The 21,281-nt window shown below is 25.9% G+C and overlaps 2 protein-coding genes across 2 annotated transcripts; one reads left to right on the top strand and one right to left on the bottom strand.

The window, feature by feature from the left end:
• Positions 1 to 16,468: 16,468 nt before the first annotated feature.
• On the bottom strand, positions 16,469 to 16,849 carry OCT59_009102 (uncharacterized protein; the record flags this gene model as incomplete). Its single annotated transcript, XM_025332084.1, has 1 exon — positions 16,469 to 16,849. The coding sequence occupies one exon, from the start codon at positions 16,847 to 16,849 to the stop codon at positions 16,469 to 16,471; it is 381 nt and encodes a 126-aa protein (XP_025177421.1).
• A 1,662-nt stretch (positions 16,850 to 18,511) lies between these two features.
• On the top strand, positions 18,512 to 21,281 carry OCT59_009101 (uncharacterized protein; the record flags this gene model as incomplete). The annotated part of the gene is made up of 10 exons (XM_066133313.1): positions 18,512 to 18,527; positions 18,602 to 18,846; positions 18,953 to 19,931; positions 20,004 to 20,179; positions 20,242 to 20,332; positions 20,412 to 20,518; positions 20,617 to 20,736; positions 20,806 to 20,812; positions 21,091 to 21,132; positions 21,268 to 21,281. 10 exons carry the CDS (start codon positions 18,512 to 18,514, stop codon positions 21,279 to 21,281), a joined length of 1,797 nt encoding a protein of 598 aa, XP_065999763.1.

The following is a 21,281-nucleotide window of genomic DNA, read 5'->3' as shown; positions in this document are numbered from 1 at the left end:
GATCCCGATCTTTAAATGGAGGTTTATTTGTAGTTAATTCCTACATTATCATACTTAAGCTAAAACTTCAGATTGCTTAGTGTATGGTTCTGTCTTTAGTACTTCAGGAGCGATATAAGGTAAAACTCTTTGAATTATATCTGAAACATTTTATTATAAAAAAGTTTTATTATTCATATTTAAAGTATTGTAGGATAAACTAGTTTTTTTTTTAAAAAAAATTATTTACCTATTTTTAAGTCAATGGGTTTACAAAGTCCAAAATCACATTAAAATTCCCCTATTTTCGTCTACCAAAATATTTTTGCAATGAAAATCCCTATGAACCAAATTCTTTTGAAATATTTATAAGAATTTCTATTCTGTCGGCCCAAGTTAATTCTGGGGAATTTTTAATATATTTCCTCAAATCTCCATATTTTGCACGTCTCATCACCATAGCGTATTTATTTTTTTCGGGTACTTTTGTTATTCCATAAAATGGTATAACGCTTTGACCACAACATTCAAGATGCATTTTAAACTAATGGTTGAAACGACGAAAAAAAAGGTTAGAAAATCATTGTTATTTTATTTAGATTAAAATTTTTCTTTTTACCTCGTTTTAGAATCTGTTCATCAGAATCTTTAATAGCTTTTATAGCCAAAGGTATAGTTAAATTAATTAAATTCAAATTTCCACAAAAAATTTCTGAATTTCCTCCTTTTGTTAAGTGTTCTATATTCCCTAAGTAATTATTGGGGGTATCCATTCGATAAAATCATCACAATATTTTGAATTATTTTGAGTTTCTTTAATAAATTCATCAATTTAAAATTTTCACTTGTATCAATTAATTTATCTTCAAATTCATTATTAACTTCGTTAGTTGGTATGCTACAATCAGTTACATTGAACTCATTTTTTTCTACATAATCGACGTTGACCTAAATAACTTGATATTTTACGATTACAATGCGTACAAATATTAAATTTTGAATCTCCACTTGCCGATCATTTTTCCTTTTTTTTTATATGGGAATAAAACGCCATTTTACTGGTTATAATTGATTTTGACGATCACTTACCGAGTTTCCAAGTATTTTATTTTTTCCAAATTATACATTGTGGTTACACTACGATTTCCCGAATGCTATTTTCCTGAATATACCTATTCCCGAAGTCAATTACCTGAATACTGAACTGAACATTTTCCTGAAATATACAATTCCCCGAATCCTTATTTCCTGAATCTAATTTCCTGAAATCCTACAATTTCCGAAACATATAATAATAAGAATTTTTCTAAATATCACCGGGGGTTATGTTCACCGGTGACTGAAATTATGATGATCGACCAGCATTAAAAAAATATAGTGCCGGTAAAAATTGATAATTCCGGCCAACGGTGATGATCACCCCCGGTGATTTGAAGCGTTGCGTGTTGGTTTGTAGTAAAATATTGCATCATATTCAATATATCTATCAGATGACAATGATATTATTAACAATTTTAAAAGTGCCATAACATCTATTGTTAGCTATTACTACATTTGTTAATTTCGTAATATACATAGGAAATTACTAACAAACACTTTATTATAATATACCTTAAATATAATTTTACATATTGAAAATTAGCAATGTTATTGTAAAAATAAAAAGTATTGTGATAATGTGATTCCAAAATGATTGAAATATTATGTGAAATTCCTCTCAAATAATAAATAAGTGTAATATTAAAACTGTTAAAATCACAATTTCTTGATCTATTTAATGCTTGCTTTTATTATATAGCAAAGTTTCCACAAAGAATTAATTCATTATCAAAGCAGTGATGAGTTTTGGACACAATTTTTAACTTTAAAGGTTTTGGACAAGGTTTTAGACATAAGAGAATTGTCCAAAATCCTGTCTAAAACTTGTCCAAAACTTGTCCAAAACTGCCCAGAACTGTCCAAAATTGTCCACTGATCAAAGGAAAAAACTTTGAAAAGAAATTTTAGTATTTATTTCTTAATTACATTATGGCTGGTTTTTTATTAAATGTTTAAAACATTTTCTAACATGTAAATAGATTTTAATTGATTAATATATATATATTAAGTCTTTTAAAATCCAAATATAGTTTCAATAATCAATCTTTAATTAACTATAAGTAATGTAATGGAATTTACTTTATATACTTGTATTTAACTGAATTGGCAGAAAGCTATTATAAAACAGAATTTTAATGAATTATTATTTCATTAAAATAATAATAATAAATAAATTATTATATCAGATATGCAATAATTTTTTTGTTACATAAAATTCATAAGTACACATCTATATACTAGCCCTATTTATTTCTATTCTATTCTGTTCTATTTTGAATTTTTGACAAATTTTTTAGCCAGTCAAATTCATTTAAAAATTGGAATAATAATTAAAATAACAGATTAAAAAAATTGATGATCTGAGCATTCCAAAATTTAAAAATGCAATATAAGTTTTAATATTGGTTAAAAATAAATGAAACAGAATGAACATGATTTTTCTATTCAATTTATACTATTTTTAATTGACTAAAATTAATTATACTAAAATTGGATTAGAATAGAACAGAATAAAAATGAATAGAATTACTATACCCTGGTAATTTAATATTTAATAAAATAAATCAAAATTTTCTAATATTAATTTTATTTAATATTAACATCACAGTAAATATTTACAAATACATTTACAATAGTCCTAAAAATTTTATAGTTTAAAAAAGTTTATACTTAGTTATCAAAATTATATTTAATAATTTATATTTAATAGGACCCCAGACATTTCTTATAGAACTCAACTGACTTTTTGCCAAAAAAGGCCCAATTTGCTCTTTTTTATTTTTCTGTTTTTTGCAATTATCTCGGTATCCAGTGATCCAATTCATGCGGATTTTTTTTATTTTGTAGAGCGCGATGAGAGCTATAAAACAAAAAAAAGTTTGTACAAATTGGACCACTGGATGCTGAGATAATTGCAAAAAACTGATTTTTTTTTTGTGAAATTTAGGTCAATCTACAAAAAAGTTGTCACTGAGTTGTATATGTAATGTCCGGAATAAGGTTTTCTGCCTAAACCTCTCCAAAATTCTATGATTAGTTTCTCCAAAATTTTACTATAATTTTATTATAGTCACTGGTCGAAATAAAAACTTTCAGTCATGTGACAAATCAGCTGATCTGTCACACATTTTGGCCAAATTTCAGAAATTATTAAAAATCGGCCAAATTTCGACATATATGATTTATGGTCGATTTATTGAATTATTTAATCAAACGTTACGCATTACGCATTATGCGTATTAAAAGTTAAACTTTTTTTAATTTTTTTCTTCCCTTCCCCTTTCCTTTCCTTCGTTCCCCTTCCCCTTCCCCTTCTTCCCTTCTTCCTTCCCTTCCCTTCCTTTTTCCCTTCTTCCCTTCCCCTCCCTTTCACTTTTTTTACTTTTTTTTTATAGGTTCAGCTTTCAGGTGGGCTTCCGAAGCTCCGTAAACTCCAAAGATTCGTAAGTACGAATACTTTGGAGCTTATTTTATTTTTTTTTAATACGAACGTTACTAATCGTTCTTTTTTCTTTCTTTTTTTTTGATGTCACTGTTTTCTGGGTGGGCTTATGAGAATTCCAAAGATTCGTAAGTACGAATACTTTGGAGTTTATTTTATTTTTTTTAATACGAACGGTTACTAACCATTTTTTTTCTTTTTTTTTAGGTTCGGCCGTTCGCGTCTTTGAGTACAGAAACTCTAAAGATTCGTAAGTACGAATACTTTAGAGTTTATTTTATTTTTTTTTAATATGAACGGTTACTAACCGTTCTTTTTTTTTCTTTTTTTTTAGGTTCAGCCGTTCGGGTGACTTCCGGAAGAATGGAAAAAACCAAGTTTCGTAAGTACGAAACTTGGTTTATTTTTTTTTAATATTATGAATGGTTATTAACCGTTCTTTTTTCTTTCTTTTTTTAGGTTTGGCCGTTTGGGTAACTTCCGAAGAATGGAAAAAACCAAGTTTTATAAACACGAAACTTGGTTTATTTTTTTAATATTGGCATAATATTATTAACCGTTCTTTTTCTTTTTATTTTTTATATGCTTCAGCGTCTCGAGGGCTTTCGAGTTTCGAAGAACGGAAAAAAACCAAGCATTCGTAAGTAATCTTCTTGGTTTTAATTTTTTTTGTTTTTTTAATTTTATTAATGAACGGTTACTAATAACCATTCCTTTCTTTATTTTTTGTTGTTCGGGGGGGGAACTTCCGTTGGGGAACGAAAACCCAAGATAAAGATTCGTAAGTTATCAATCTTTTCTTTATAATTTTTTTTTTGTTTTTTTCTTATTACGAATGTATTACTAATACACTGGTAAAAAAATGATTTATCCTATACATATCTTACACATATTGAGTACTCAAAATGTAGAAAATCATACACAAATAATACACATATCATACACATATCGGGTACTAATATATATATCATACATATATCAGGTACCTGATAGGTATACTATATATATAAGTACCCGATATGTGTATGATATGTGTATTATTTGTGTATGATTTTCTACATTTTGAGTACCCGATATATATAAGATATGTGTAGGATATGTGTAGGATAGACCATTTTTTTACCAGTGTAATAACCGTTCTTTTCTTTATTTTTTAGGTTCGGGTGGGCTTCTGAAGAACGAAAACCCAAAAGTAAAGATTCGTAAATACGAATCTTTATTACTTTATAATTTTTTTTTTGTTTTTTCTTTATTACGAACGGTTACTAATAACCGTTTTTTCTTTATTTTTTTAGATTCGGGTGGGCTTCTGAAGAATGAAAACCCAAAGGTAAAGATTCGTAAGTACAAATCTTTACTTTATAATTTTTTTTTAATTTTATTAATGAACAGTTACTAATAACCGTTCTTTTCTTTTTTTTATAGGTTCAGGTGGACTTCCGAAGAACGGAAAAAGGAGAACCTTTAAGATTCGTAAGTAATATACTTACGAATCTTTTTTTTAATGTTATGGAACGGTTGCTAACCGTTCCTTTGATTTTTTTTTATAGGTTCGGGTGGATTTCCATCTTTCCAAGGAACGGAAAAAACTAAAGATTCAGTATGAATCTTTATTTTTTTATTTTTGTTTATTATTACAAACGGTTTCTAACCGTTCATTTTCTTTTTTTTTAGGTCAGTGTCTTCCGAAGAATGGAAAAAACCAAGATTCGTAAATACGAATCTCAGTTTTATTTTTATTTTTTTTTTATAATATTAACGAACGGTTACTGATAACCGTTCTTATTTTATTTTTTTAGTTCAGTGGGCTTTCGAAGAATAACGGAAAACCAAGATTCGTAAGTAAGTACGAATCTTAGTTTTTTTTTTATTTTTTATTTTTATTTTTTATTACTACGAACGGTTTACTAATAACCGTTCTTTTCTTTTTGTAGGTTTCGGGATCTTTAGAAAAAGTGGAACCAAAATTCGTAAGTATGAGTACGAATCTTAGTTTATTTTTTATTTTTTTAATATTATTATGAACGGTTATTAATAACCGCTCTTTTTTTTCTTTTTATAGGTTTGATGTCTCAAGTGGATTCTGATAAACAGAAAAAACCAAAGATTCGTAAGTAGAATTTTGGTTTTTTTGCTTTTTTTTAATATTATGGAACGGTTACTAACCGTTCTTTTCTTTTTTTTATAGTTTTGGTGAGTTTCCAAAAGATCAAGATTCGTAAGTATATACGAATACATGAATAATGTGATTGTGGAATTGTAGATTAGCAATACTTATTTGTAATATGCATTTATAAATAAAGTTGTGATTTTATTGCGAATATCAAATAAAATGAGTTGTGGCTGAATATTAGTAAATAAATTTAGTACAAATTTGCAATATAAATTAAGTAACATTCGGAAAACTATTTACCAAAATTTGCTATCTGAAATTATTCCGAATGTTAACTGAATTTTGGCCAAAATTTCAAGCCGAACTTTAGGCGAGTGGCAGCGAATTGCAGCCAAAAAATCTGCTAAAGTTCGACCAGCATTAGACCATAAATTAGCCTAAAATCGGCTGGCTGAATTTTGGCCGATTTGGACTATTTTAACCAGTGAGTTTTGGCAAAGTTTTGGCAGTTTTGGCATTTATAATAAGTTTCGTTAGGTTTCACTTTTCTCCAGAGTTTCGCTAACTTTTTAATAAGACTTTCATATAATTTCAGCAAACTTTTGCCATTTCAGCATTTCGCCAACTTGCCAAAACCCCCTAGTTTCTCTAGCAACCTTAGTCTGAGGTTCTTATTTAATAATCAAAGAAAAGTCGTCAAAATATTATCTTTAAATACTAGTAATAAAATTTTAAAAGATATCCATATCATTTTTTTTTTTCAATTTTAAATTTATATAATAATAATTAGATACTATAATTTATACCTTATCTGTCACAAAATATCATTTTTTTTTTTATAATAAATAAAAAAACTTTAATATTTTAAATTTATAAGTAATTTTTATATATTTTTATTTTATTTAGTAAGCATTTTATGATATTTTTTAATTAGTTAACTTTTACATTTTAATAAAAATAACATCAGGAAATTTGTTTAAGCATAATTTAATGTAATATTTCGGAGGTGATGTAAAATTTTGAAATATTACACTAAAAATGTAATATTACAAAAAATTTACGCTCTTTAACATCACGAAGTTTAATCAAATGGAAGTTTTATATTTATCAAATAACAATATTTGATAAGTATTAAAAATTTGCATTTATTAAGTAATAAAAAAATAAAATACTTAAATTTGCAATATTTTATTATTTATTAATTATTTAATTGTTTAAGCATTTTTTCAATACTTTTAAATTAACATTTATAGATACTTTTTCAATGCATCTTGTATTCAATAAGTGCTATTTATATATATTTAGTAAATGCTTTGATAAACATTATGATAAAATTTGAATAATTATAGTAATTTAATAATATTTTGCTATCAGAACCCTAAACCAGGAACGATGATTTTATGCGGCAATAAATTATAAATTATGTATGCAACAAAAGCCAAATATGCATTTTAAAGAATGCGTATTTTTTACAATTATACATAAATTATGCGCCAAAATTTGTAATTATATAAAATTATGCGCAGTTTTATTATAGTAAAAACTGAAAATAAATCATGTAAATTAAGTTATTATAAATAAAAATATTAGTTAATTAAATTAAAATTTCATTTATTTTATTTAAAAATGATATTGCATAAATCTAAATTCCTGTTCCCTAAGTCTTAATTCCTAAATTTTAACACCATTAAAATATATCATATTTAATCTTTTAAGAGAATCTTGAGACAAGTTTTGACAATTACTGTCTAATAGAGAATTATACATAGAAAAGCTTCATTTAACAGTACAACTTGAAATCGGCAACCAGATGTAATCCATTGTGATATTAGAAAGAATTGGCAGTTGTGTTGCCTTATTTACCCAATATTAATCCAATTCCATTTTGCCCAAAAGTTCATTTTCTAATTCACAATAAATTTCCTATTCTCATATTAATTTATCTGATGGATTATCAAATTCTTTAATTTTGTTATATTGCCAAATATTTTTCATAAAACATTTCCAGAATGAATAAATTTGAGGTCAAATACTTGGCATGCATGGAAAAGTGGCTGAGCTGGATGATTAGGAATATGTGCAGCAAACTTGGCATAAGCTGCCTCAAATGCTGCTCGAAAAATAGAATAGAATTTATGTGTATTAAATCAGAGACTATTAATCAAGTTTTCTAAAAAAAGACCAAAATCATCTGAATTCCTATATGTTTCAATATATGCAGTAAGCTGTTGAAAGCGTAATTTTACAAAAGAAAAAACTGGTTTTTTTAATTGTTGGAAAAAATCAAGATTCTGAACAAATTCTTTAGCATAGGAAGAAATAAAATTAAGGTAGATTGTGATTATTCCTAATTCTTGTTTATTTTCCAAGCAAGAATTAATAGCAGCCAAAGTGTTGTGTTTTTTATCATTATTGAATTCTTCTTTAAAAAAAAAGGGCCAATAGATAATATGATCCTTTGCATATAAAACCATCTGAAACTAAAAGTTTTATCGTGTTTTGTTATACAAAGGAATTTTGCATGGTGAGAAAATTCCATGCATTTTCAAATAAGCCAAATATCTACTTCTTCAGGTAGGAGAATTAACGAAAACCTATTTAATTTTATCCAAAAAAGACTTTAAAATATTAAACTGAGGTAATGTTCTCCACATATCCCTTTAATTTTTAATATATAGTAAAGGAAAACTAATTTGTTTTTATTAATTAAAACTTTTTCATATTAGATTATATAAATACTTGGAACATGAAAATTAAAATACAAAAATGTTAAATGCTATGCCATAAAATTTGCCACCTCTTTATAAATAGAAATAAATTATACATACCCGATAAGATTTATAATATGTGCGCAATATGGTACATGCGTTAATTGAGGCATTAGTGGAAATAGGACTTTACGATGGCATTTTTTCATGTATGCTGCTGAGTCCGTAAGAAATAGGCAAGGCAAGTTGAAGGATATATTAAAATAAGCAAGAATAGTAGTGAGAACTTGCCCCATTATGGTATTATTCACATATTCAAGAAAGTCAACTGAAATTAGTTTTGTTTTATTATGATAACAAAAAATGGTGTTAACAACACAGTCATCAGTAGTTTCATCAGGACCCCGAACAATATATATAAAGATAGGGTTTGAGTTTACTTAACCAACATTTAAAAATTTTTCCTATATGAAATTTATTATTGCTTATTTGATAACATAATTTTAAAATAGTCAGATATAATTATGCGTAGCAGAGTATTAAATTATTAATAGTCAGATATATATTTGCGTAGCAGGATAGATTTTTTTAATATATATATAATATAATGGCAATTTCTATTTGTACATGGGGTGTTTAAACACGGGTCATATTAGTAGATTAAAAACAGCATTCAAAACCTCCTTTAATGCCTTAAGTAAACTTGCAGAGCAGATGAAAATACATATATTTATCTGTAATATAATATGAATAAAAAGTAAAAGAGTATAATGTCGGTAGCATTCAATTTCAAATTAAAAAACAAAAAATTAGTCTATTAAAAATTATATTTATATGACCCATGTACAAACACCCCGTGTAAACTTAGAAATTTTCTAATATAATATATATTTTACATTTTTCACATTAAAAAAATCTAATAAAATATGTAAACAAAGTTATAAACATGTTTGTGTAAAAAAAATTTACTATTTTTAATACAAAGATTAAGTTAATTGTATACGTAGTACAGGAATCATTTTAGACGTGATTGTGTAACATGTTTTGATAAAACAAATACGCATCCGTGTAACATTAAAATTATAAATTATATACGCGTCCGTGTAACATTTAAAAAATATATATTAAAAATGAGAGCAAGAAAAATAAGTGGTTTTCTGTTTTTTTATAATTTTACACTATAATTTTTGTAATAATAATCAATAAAAGTTATTTCATTTTTACTTAGAAAATTTTTTTTAAATTTTTTTTTTGACAAATTTTACAGTAAATTTTAAAAATAAAAATTCCGCGTATTGGTGGCGTTACAAAAAACATGAATAAATCCATAAATATCTATTCAATCATGATAAAAATTTATATATAAGTAGATTCGAACCTGCTGAACAACTTTACTTAAGAAGGTTTTGGATGTTTCCTTTGACTAAAGTGCTTAAATTACGCTCTAAAGTTACAGAACAGATATACGAAATATTAATAAGTAACATTTATAAGTTGTAATATTACAAAAAAATAATAATAGCTTTATTCATATATTATTTCAAAAATTTTTGTTTTTTTAGTTTTTTTTTATATACATATTTTATAAAAAAAATTATATATAAATATATATATATATCATAAAATAAGTTGCTTAGCAGTGTAAAAAATTTATAGGTTAGATAAAAGTTTGCTTAGCAGACATGAAAAATATTTGCTTATTGACCTTAGTAAATTTTGAATTTTTCATCTGACCTATATATATATTGTTCAGGGTCCTCCTTCAACTCACTAAAATCTGCATCATACCCAGGGTACTGTAGCTCCTGTTATATTATACATGAAATCGAAATTGGTTAATTTTGACCTCCGAAATGGTCGAAATGGTCAAAATACTGTCAAAATTACGTCATAGTCATATGATTTTATAGTAAACAATAATATTAAAATTCAAAGTTAACGAACTTCGCATCCAGTGATTCGATTTTTATGATCTTTACATGGTTGGGTTCAGCTCATCGAGAGGATTCCAATGATATGTATTTCATATTTGTAGCATCAATATTGACGGAGTTATTCACGTTTAAAATTTGGTATTAAATAGTCTTATAATTTTTATAGTAAACAATAATTTTAAAATTCAAAGTTAACGATCTCCGCATCCAGTAATTCGATTTTTATGATTTTTATGCGGTTGGATTCAGCTCATCGAGAGGATTCCAATGATATGTATTTCATATCTGTAGCATCAATATTGACGGAGTTATTCATGTTTAAAATTTTATATTAAATTATAATTATAAAAATCACATGACTATGATGTAATTTTGACCATTTCGACTTTAATTTCGACTTTTGACCTTTTCAAGTCGAAATATTTCTACTTTTGGGCTTTAATTTCGACTTCATGTATATGTTATATGGTATATCTTGAATATCATTAGCGTAGATATAATACTTGTAGAAATATTTGTATTTTTTATAATAATAATAATTTTAAAAATTTTTATTTTTCTGTTTATTAACTTTAGAGCGTAATTTTATTACTTTAGTCTGACTTTTTTTATTAAATGAAAGTTATTCATTAATATCGAAAATAAGCATAAGTATAATACTTGTAGAAATATTTATGTTTATATAATGGCAATAATTTTCAAATTTTTCATTTTTTGTTTATTAAATTTAAAGCGTAATTTTACTATTTTGCTCAAATGAAATTGACTTTCTTTATTAAGTAAAAATTGTTTAGCAAGATGGAAAATACTTACATTTTAATTTTCATAAGTGTAGGTATAATATTTGCAAAGATATCCGTATTTTTTATAATGGTACTAATTTAATATAATTTCACCATTTTGGTTAACATATTAGCTATTAAATATTATAATGCTTTAATAAAGTAAAGAGGAAAATTTGCAATTTATTGGCAATTTTAGTTAATATAATTTATTAAAAAATCAGTTTATAAATTTTAAAAATCATATGACCAGGTGATTTTCATCCAAGATAAGTGTTGTAATCCTAGATATTGAGATAATTACGTGATCAGAAGAATAATTACCCAAAGGATGAATAATATACCGAATGGAACATAGATAAACATTTAACTGAAGAAAAAATATTTATCTGAAATAATAAGAAAATATATTATTATAATTGTACAATAGTTATTTATAGTAATATTTATTTATAGTTTAGTTATTTATAATTATTTATATTATTAGATTAATTATTATTAGTTTAGTATAAATAGATTATTATCATGTTAATAAAATGACACAATGTTAGAAGAACTCTGGCAATTTAGAACTTTGGCAATTTAACTTTTGGCAATTTAACTTTTAGCAATTTAACTTTTAGACAAATAATAATTTTGAACAGTTTTGAACAGTTTGGACAAGCTTTGAACAATGTTAAATTGCGATGGGCAATACTAAATTTCAGTTTTAGATGGATAATCAAGAGATAATCAATTCATTAATGTAATCTAAAAAGATACTTAAGATTGGGATTTTGGAGTTGATTGAACTTTACCAAGTTTCAACTTGGAATTGGAAATAATATTGGAGATTTAGGAAAATATAATGATAATTAATGATTATATTAGTTGTTAATAAAGAGTTACTAATATGGTTTCATATTAGAAAATGATTGATAATTAATAAAATTAATATTTAAAATAAAATTCATAAAATAAAATAATGTTATAAAATATCAATGAATAAAAGATACATTAAGGAGAATTATCGCAGTTTGAAATTTTGAATAAATTATAAATGATAAAATCTAAACTAAGTAAGGATATATATATTTGTAAATGTTAGGATTTCATCTATCAGTATATGACAGATGCCAATAACAGCATTAAAATTACCCAATTATTAAATATTTTTTAAATTGTAATTTAATTATGCAAAAATAATTTTATTACTATTTAATTTATTTTAATAAAATAACACAGGTCGAAAAGTAAAAAATCAGGCATCAATCAGTCACCAATCGGTCACCAATCAGGTAGCTGATTGGTAACTAATTGGTGACTGATTAGCATTTTTGCCAAATACCATTACCAATTAGACAATTTGCTAACTTTTGATCCAGTGATCAGAAAAGGATAAAATATAGCTCATTGGAATTGTCTCAACAAGACGAATCTAATGGTAGTAAAATCGCATTTCTAGGATTAATACTTGATAAGAAATTAAGTAAAATATAAAAATAAAAATGTATCATTTATATTTTATTTAATTTTTTATTAAAACTATTAATCCTAAAAATGCGATTTTACTACCATTAGATTCGTTTTATTGAGATGATTCCAATGAGCTATATTTCATCCTTTTCTGATCACTGGATCAAAAGTTAGCAAACTGCCTGATTGGTGATGGTATTTGGCAAAAATGCCAATCAGTCACCAATCAGTTATCTGATTGGTGACTGATTGGTAACTGATTGATGCCTGATTTTTCACTTTTTAACCTGTGTAAATTTAATAATATAAATTTTTATTATAATTCAATTACTAGATTAATTTTTAAATTAGCATACTTATATATTGTTTAGAATCCTAAATTAAAATAATATTTATTTTTCATTAATAAGTTGTATCTAAAGGTTATAATTAAAAAAATAGGAAAAGTTAGATTAATGAATAAATATTATATTATTATATTATTAAAAAAATATTGATTAAGGCTTAAAAGATAAAAGTTTATTAAGATTCATAATATTTTAATAAAAAAATTATATTATATTAGAATTATAATTATAGTAATTAAATTTTATTAAGTTAGCTAAAAAACTTGATGATTGATATATTATTCAACTTATAAATATAAAAGAGAAATATTCAGTTATTAGAATACAAAAAATTTGTGAGTTATATTTATATAATATGAATCTATAGAAATTAATTTTGTAATTTTGTAATTTTAAAATTTCAAATCTTTGTTTTTATTTAACAATTAATTTCAAATACTATTAGTATTAGAAATCATTTTGGTTTTTTGCATATTTTACAATGAGTTTATTGTTAAAAAAAAAAATTTTGTATAACTATTATGAAACATTAGAAGTTCAAATATTATATATTATTTATACTAATAAATTCTATAGTATAGCTTTGGAAAAAATATGAACTTCTATTTCTTTTATAATATGGCATAAAGTTTTTTAATAAAAAAGTATTTATGAATAAAGAACCTAAATGCTAGATGATTGAAATCATTAATAATAACAAATTTTATTAAAGACATGAAGAAAGAAGTTGGCTTAAATTTAGTTCTAAATTATATTTTTGATAGGAGGTTAATAAATATCTATGGGTTAAATTGTTGATATCAAAATTCATACCATAAATTTCTTTATTTAACATATTCATGATCAAAGGATTTGATAAGAATTTGCACATAACGTGATATACCGTAACTAAACCATTTGTATTATAAAAAAAGAAATCATGATCGTAATCATCATCGTTCCAGGAAGCAGGATTTATAAAACTGCCTTGTAAAATAATCATTTTACAAGTCACGTGAATTATATTATTGTCAAATTGAGAAAAGAAACGTAAAACTTGGGCCGGAACTTGATTTCCAGGGGTAAAATTATTCATATTTGATGTTTCTCTGAAGTGAGATACAAGATAAAAAATTTATCGGTTTGAGTTAATGAGGTTAACGAAAGTAGAATATTGTTACAGGTTTTACAGCCTTATGGGTAACGAGAAAAAATAATCTAAATTTATCTACAGTATTACAGTGGATAAATAGATTAAAAAATTTATTGGATTTTTTTTGGAGTTAAAGGTTACTTTAATAATTTCCAAAGACTGCGCACTTTGAGATTATAAGAATTTGAGAAAATTTAGAGAAATAAAAACGTATTTCCACTCTATTTATAAATCAAATATCTTTAACTCAGGGTTGGCGCGGGATACTATAAAAATGGGTTGAATAAATTAAGAATAATTCTTTTTTTTAAAAAAGGACATTTATAATTCCTGAAGTTTTTTTTTTTTATTTTTTCTTTATTTATTTTGACTCGGGGAAAAATGGCTTAGGATCATCATAGGATAGGGGAATTTTTAATTCAATTGGGTGATCGGCATTTTGCACCATACCTGTTTTAAACCGATAATTCTGACCTGCCAAAAAGAAGGTTTTATCAGATATAATCAAAAAAAAAATATGGCTTATTAATATAAAAATGCTTAAAAACGAGAATTGGCATCAGTGTCGTGCACTACAAGCAGAAGTTTTACAAGTTAAAAAAAACCAATCATTTATAAGTAAAATAAATTCAACGAATCTATTATTTAACTTATTTTATACTGTACTTAAGGAGGGGAGTGTTATGATTTAATTAAATAACCTTTTTCGCCTCTATAAAAAATCACGGGTTAAACGTCAAATATCGTTATCGTTCAAATTGAAAATTCTGAATTTGGTAATATTAATCTCCGAAGTATGAAGTATATCGATATTATTTAAAAAAATTTTTTATCCGAAATCAAAATTCCGAGAATAGCGGTTTATATATTATAATTCTTTATTTTAATCCAATATAGGTAATTATTCAATGAGAAGATTTTAACAAAGCAAAAAATACTTAGATCGACTTTGTATCACCTTAAATTGGCTGAATTTTACATTATATTTGGCGCAGAAAACTCTAAACGATATCATTAAAATTTACATATTTTATTATATATTTAAAGTTCAAGAAGAGCTAAAATAACTTTGTAAATATCCCTTTTTCGTCGTTACCCAGGCCATATTCCTTTGTTTATATTTGCAAGAAACTTCATAACGAATTTGTATTGATCTAAAAATAATTAAAAAAAAAAATTTCCAGGATACAAAGTCACGCGCGCATGATCTTTCATTCTATTAATAGGTTCTAATTAAAAAAATTTTTGCGGAATAAGCTCAATTGTCATAACGGAATGTTAATTATTTCCATCAATAGGTATCAAATAATTTTACAGTATATACATTTAAAAAAAAAAATCTATAATTCCGGAGAATTTCTTAATATGTACTATCATACACAAATCAAATGTGTTGTTGTTTATTCCCATAATCATGGAAGAATTTTAAGAATCTTCCAGATTTTATAATTAGAATAGTATCGGAATATTCTCCGCGGTGATCATTAAATTTGAAGATCCGATCCAATTAGAATAAATTTTATGGTTATGGGTACTCTTATGACTTTCCAGGCGAAATTAAAAATTTAGCTAAAGTAGGATTGATCTTACTAATTATAAAAACCATCAAATTAACGACATTCATCTCAATCATGTTAGTTCAATAAGAATGTTCATACCGATCATATGAAATTCTCGTACAATTGAGCGATCCGAATCCCGTTATAACACAAACTCGTCATTCAAAATCATAATCCCGATAATTCCAATTCCAATATTCATTATCTTGATACTCATTATTCCGACAAATTATCTGTAAAATATTATAATAATCATAAAAGATTGGTCTTTTGCGAAGTATTATAAAAATCATTACATATGGATAAAGAATATTAATTGTTGTGACCATTTTTGCATAATACTACAGAAATTATTACATATTAATAATAAATATAAATTAGCTTTTATAAAATTATTATAAAATTAAAAAAAAAAATAAATGTGTCGGGATAGTGAGTGTCGGGGTTTTGAATGTTTCACTTTCACTTTAAAGGGTTAGAAGTTAGAACCAGTCGATCCTAGAAGCATTTAGTAATAGTTTTACAATTAAACGCTTAGAAATAAGATAAATTTCTTTCGTAATAATTTCAACATTCATTTCATTATTGTCGCAGTAAAAACAAACTGTAATTTCTTCGAGTCACGGCGAGAATACAAACTGAGGGTGCTTTTTTAAAATTACTTTTTTTTATATAATGTTAAATTATGCTAGTTGCTAGTTGCGAATTCATAAACATAAATAATATAAAAAACGAGTATTCAGTATTTATTCTTAATTTGTTTTGTATGTTTATATGTACATACGTTAACTACAGATAAGTGAAATAAAAACTTTTAATGAAACACTAATATCGATTTATAACTAATAATAATAACAAATTTAAACAGCGAGTCAAGATATAATTTAAAATATTAAAATATTCAATAGTTAAAAGCCATCATTTCAAAAATAGCCGTTTCTCTGCTTCGCGACGTCTTATCAAGCCAGGCAATTTTTTTTTATTAGCATATACCCACCTGCCAAACTCATTTGCAGCACCTTGAGTATCACCTGCTTTTAGCTTTTTGAGCAACGTAGATGACCCAAGATTGCCACAGCCAACGTTGAATGTGAAGGAAACCAAAGCGGAAAATTGATTTGAATTAAGTCCTGGAACTTGACTATTAACGTAATTTTCGTACATAGATAAATCCCTTCTAAGTAAATCTTCAGCTTGAGCAATGGAAATAGGAGCATTAATTTTATCGCCGTCATTATTAGCTTCGCAGTTATGACCATATCCAATAGTTTTCTTGCCCTGATGTATTATTTCAGTCATACCGACGTACAATCATTAATATAAAATAATAACGAACTTGCCGCTGGGCAATTGTAAAAATTACTCATAAATCCTTCAAATGATTTGACAAGGTTTAATCCTTCGTCATTAATTCTGCATGACATTTTGTCAATGTTATTATAAAATTCTTCTTGGAAAAAGCGAGATTTTATTTCAAGTAATGTAGACACATACAGTATATATACACGATTCGAATTACTACAATACTGATAACCACAGATACGGGAACTACAAAGGGGTATAATATTTATGATCTATACTGCTAATTAATATATGGAAATATTACAAAGAAAAGTTGTAAATGATATATTTTGAGTATATACACAATGAGATGAATATGTTAAACCATGTTTTGCCTGCTTATCTGTTGATCGTTAACGAATAGAAACTGTAGAAAGTAAACGTACTAACCATTTTTAAATTCTAAATAATAGTGTTAAGTTATTTTGATGTATAGAATAATGGGCAAATTAGTAATTTATAATGAAGGTTGTCCGAACTCCGAACGATATTCGTTTTAGAGTGAGAAATTTTTACAAATAAACAAGAAGAAAATAGAGAAAAGATGTTTGCTGCATTTACATAACTGAATAAAAAAATTTATTTAAACGTTTATTTATTTTTATCAAAATAACGTTCTGTTTCGAACTAATTGATTTAGTAACATCACATTGTAAATTCTGGATATTTATTTGTATAGTATTTAGGTGGCATATGACTTGCTCAGGTTATGGCATGTCTCTATCAATTTAGCAAAAATGATCAACATTCCAATCATCCAAGTGAACCGTTATATGCTATTTATTGTTTAATAATTTTTTTATTCACAACCAATTAATTTTGGTCACATTTTATTATGTCGGATTATCGGATACTTTTATATTTATTTATTTTTTTATTACTTTATTCGGTATTTATTTACATTAATAAAATTATCCTATGTATAAAACAAAACTTATAATAGAAAGTGATATTCATCGGTCTAAAAATGCTTTAAAGTTTGAGAATTAATATTCCAATATTCCAAATATCGACTCATTTATTATTTCTATTGTCTAGGTAGATTCCTATCATGTACGTGTGTTGAGCTTTTGTTACTTTGCTTTTTGAGATAACAAAAGCTTCATTGAACAAAAGCAACAAAAGCATGCATATCCTACCATATATGTATAAAGTTCAATTTATATAAGCAGAGCAATTTTTTTTTTAGGCGACATTTACCTTTAACCTTCTCCTTTTTCGTAATCGCGCTTTGTTAGATCGAAAATTATCAGTTTATATTATCAGTTTATAGACTACATTTTTTTTTTTTTTTGATAAAGATGAATTTGTAATCGATAATTAATTATTTAGTTAACCTAACCAGTTAAATACCGTTCCATCCCAGTTTTTTCCTTAATAAAAATTTAAAAATTGATTAATTGGTAATTACTTTAATAAAATTTCGTCAGAAGATTTAGGCAATACCGGTTACTAACCGGTTAATTTACCAGTCAATGAACCGGTTATTGGTTTGGCCCAATATCTATAAATAATATTTCTCTAATTTTTCTTATTTTTCTTTCACACCTATATTTCATTTATTTACGACTTATTATAAACGAAAGTAAAACTCATTATAATTAATAGAGAAAAACAAAAATGATAGAATATGCTGGTATGTATATAATTATTCCTTCTGATTAAATTCAAATCAATAATCCAATAAGTTCTAATAATTCTTTATTATAGTCGGTATTGATTTGGGAACGTCATACTCATGTGTCAGTGTTTGGCATAATGATAGAGCCGAAATTATTGCTAACGATTATGGTTATCGTATAACACCATCATATGTCGCTTTCACTAATTCGGAAATTCTTATTGGAGATGCTGCCAAAAATCAAATTTCTTTAAACCCTCATAATACCGTTTTTGATATTTGTCGTCTTATTGGTCGTAGTTTCCACAATCTTGAAGCCCAATCTGTCATGAAGGCATGTTCTATCCAAAAAAAAAAATATTAATAGTGTTTTAATCTTCAAATTTTTAAATTTAAAATCTATTGTAAAGTTATTTTTTATACAAATATTATTATATTAGTACTGGCCATTTACAGTCATCGAAAAGAATGAAAAACCGTATATTCGTGTCACGTATAAAGGCGAAAAGAAAGATTTTACACCTGAGGAAATTGTATCAATGTTATTGGTAAAAATGAAAGAAACCGCAGAGTATTACCTTGGCGGAGAAGTTAGAAATGTTGTAATTACTGTACCAACTTATTTTAATATTTCACAATATCAAGCTATAAAGGATGCTGGTTTAATAGCCGATTTGGATATAATTCGTATCGTTAATTCTCCAACTACGGCGGCTATTACTTACGGGTTGAACACGAAAACTAATAAAGAAAGAAATGTTCTTGTCTTTGATTTGGGAGGTGGTACTTGTAGCGTCTCTATTTTAACCATTGATGATGAAATTTTTGAAGTAAAAGCCGTTGCTGGTAACAATCATCTTGGTGGTGAAGATTTTGATGATCGTCTTATAAATCATTTTGTACAAGAATTCAGAAAAAAATTTAATAAGGATCTTACTTCCGATAAGCGTGCTCTCTGTCGTTTAAGGAATAATTGTGAATATGCAAAACGTTCACTTTCAGCATCAATTAGTGTAAACATTGAAATTGATTGTCTTCTCGATTATATCGACTTTTATATTTCTTTAACACGTGGCGAATTCGAAGAATTGAATCAAGATTTGTTTCAATCTGCAATGAAACCTATTGAGAAAGTACTTCGAGATGCTAAAATTGAAAAATATCAAGTTCATGAAATATGTTTAGTTGGTGGCTCATCACGTATTCCCAAGATTCAAAAAATGATATCTAATTACTTCAATGGCAAAGAACTAAAACTTATTAATCCCGATGAAGCATCTGCTCGTGGTGCCGCAGTGCAAGCTGCTATTTTATCTAGTGATACTTTTGAAAAAGTTCGAAATATTCTTTTACTTGATGTTACCTCTTTATCTCTTGGTATTGAGACTTCTGGCAGTGTCATTACTCCGATTATTAAGCGTAATACCAAGTTACCTTCCAAGAAAGCTGAAATATTCAAAATTTTTGCTAAAAATTTATTTTCTTTTACAGAATCTTTATATATTGATACTAATCCTGAAAATAAATCTAGTGTATTGATTCAAGTATATGAAGGTGAACGTTCCAAAATAGGAAATAACAAATTACTCGGAAAGTTTGAATTGACAATTTCTTCAGTACCACAAATTGAAGTCACTTTCAAACTTGATCTCAACTATATATTAAAAGTATGTACTATGTAGTACAATTACATCAACAAATTTTCATTAAATTATTTATTTAATTATAGGTTTCTGCTGTTGATAAATCAATGGGTAAATCACATAAAAAAAAAATAATCATCACTATTGGATTGTCAAAGGAGGAAATCAAATTCATGGGTTTGTAATGAATCTTAAAATATTTACGTTTAAATATTGTATTATTATTTTTTTTAGTATATTATTTTAATAATGACAGTCGCCGAAGCTAAGAAATATCGTGCAGAAAAAGAAAAAATTGTACAAAAAATGCAAGCACGAAATGACTTTGAAAGTTACACGTACATCTTATGTAACTTAGTTCGAGTAAGTTTCAGATTATTGGATTATTGATTACTAAAGTCTTATATGCTTGATCGTGTTTATAAATTTTCGTTCTATATAAAAAATAAAATTGGATTTAGTGTGTCGATAATATGGATAAAGTTTATGATGCAATACAAGAGTCAATTACATGGTTCAATAATAACGAAGAGGCAGAGAAGGATGAATATGAACATAAGCAAAAATTACTCAAAGAAATTGTCAGTCCAATAATGAAGAAACTTAATATCACGGATGAAACTCTATTATTTGATGTATTGGCCATTTAGAAACCGAGTAAGTACGTATATCATCAATTTATCTGATAATGGAAAGAATTTATATTTATGAAGATAATAAATTTGTAAAATAACACTAAAGATCATCAGGGAATTTTTTGCGTAGGATATTTGGGAATTTATGGAATTCCACATATTTCCGAGCTAATCCATGTGGAATTACATGGCCTAAAAATTTCATGATGATATTAATATGTGATAATAAGGAAAATAAAAAAATGATAAAATTGTACACAATAAATTATTAGGGCATTTCACCTTGACTAAAACTTTTAGTAGAGAATAGATTAGCTAAAAATTATCGATGTACTGTGTCACGTAAGTAAGAACAAAATAATTTAGGAATACGCTATCGTAGTGATAATTTAGTCGGTAGTCGTAATCTCTCTTATTTAATTTAAATAATTTTAATTAAATTTTATTAATTTAACAAATTACATTTTTTGTATAAAGACGAATACTACTAA

The sequence above is a fragment of the Rhizophagus irregularis genome, chromosome 17, assembly GCF_026210795.1.
Source record: "Rhizophagus irregularis chromosome 17, complete sequence".
NCBI lineage: Eukaryota > Fungi > Glomeromycota > Glomeromycetes > Glomerales > Glomeraceae > Rhizophagus > Rhizophagus irregularis.
This window is presented reverse-complemented; position numbering and strand designations above follow the sequence as displayed.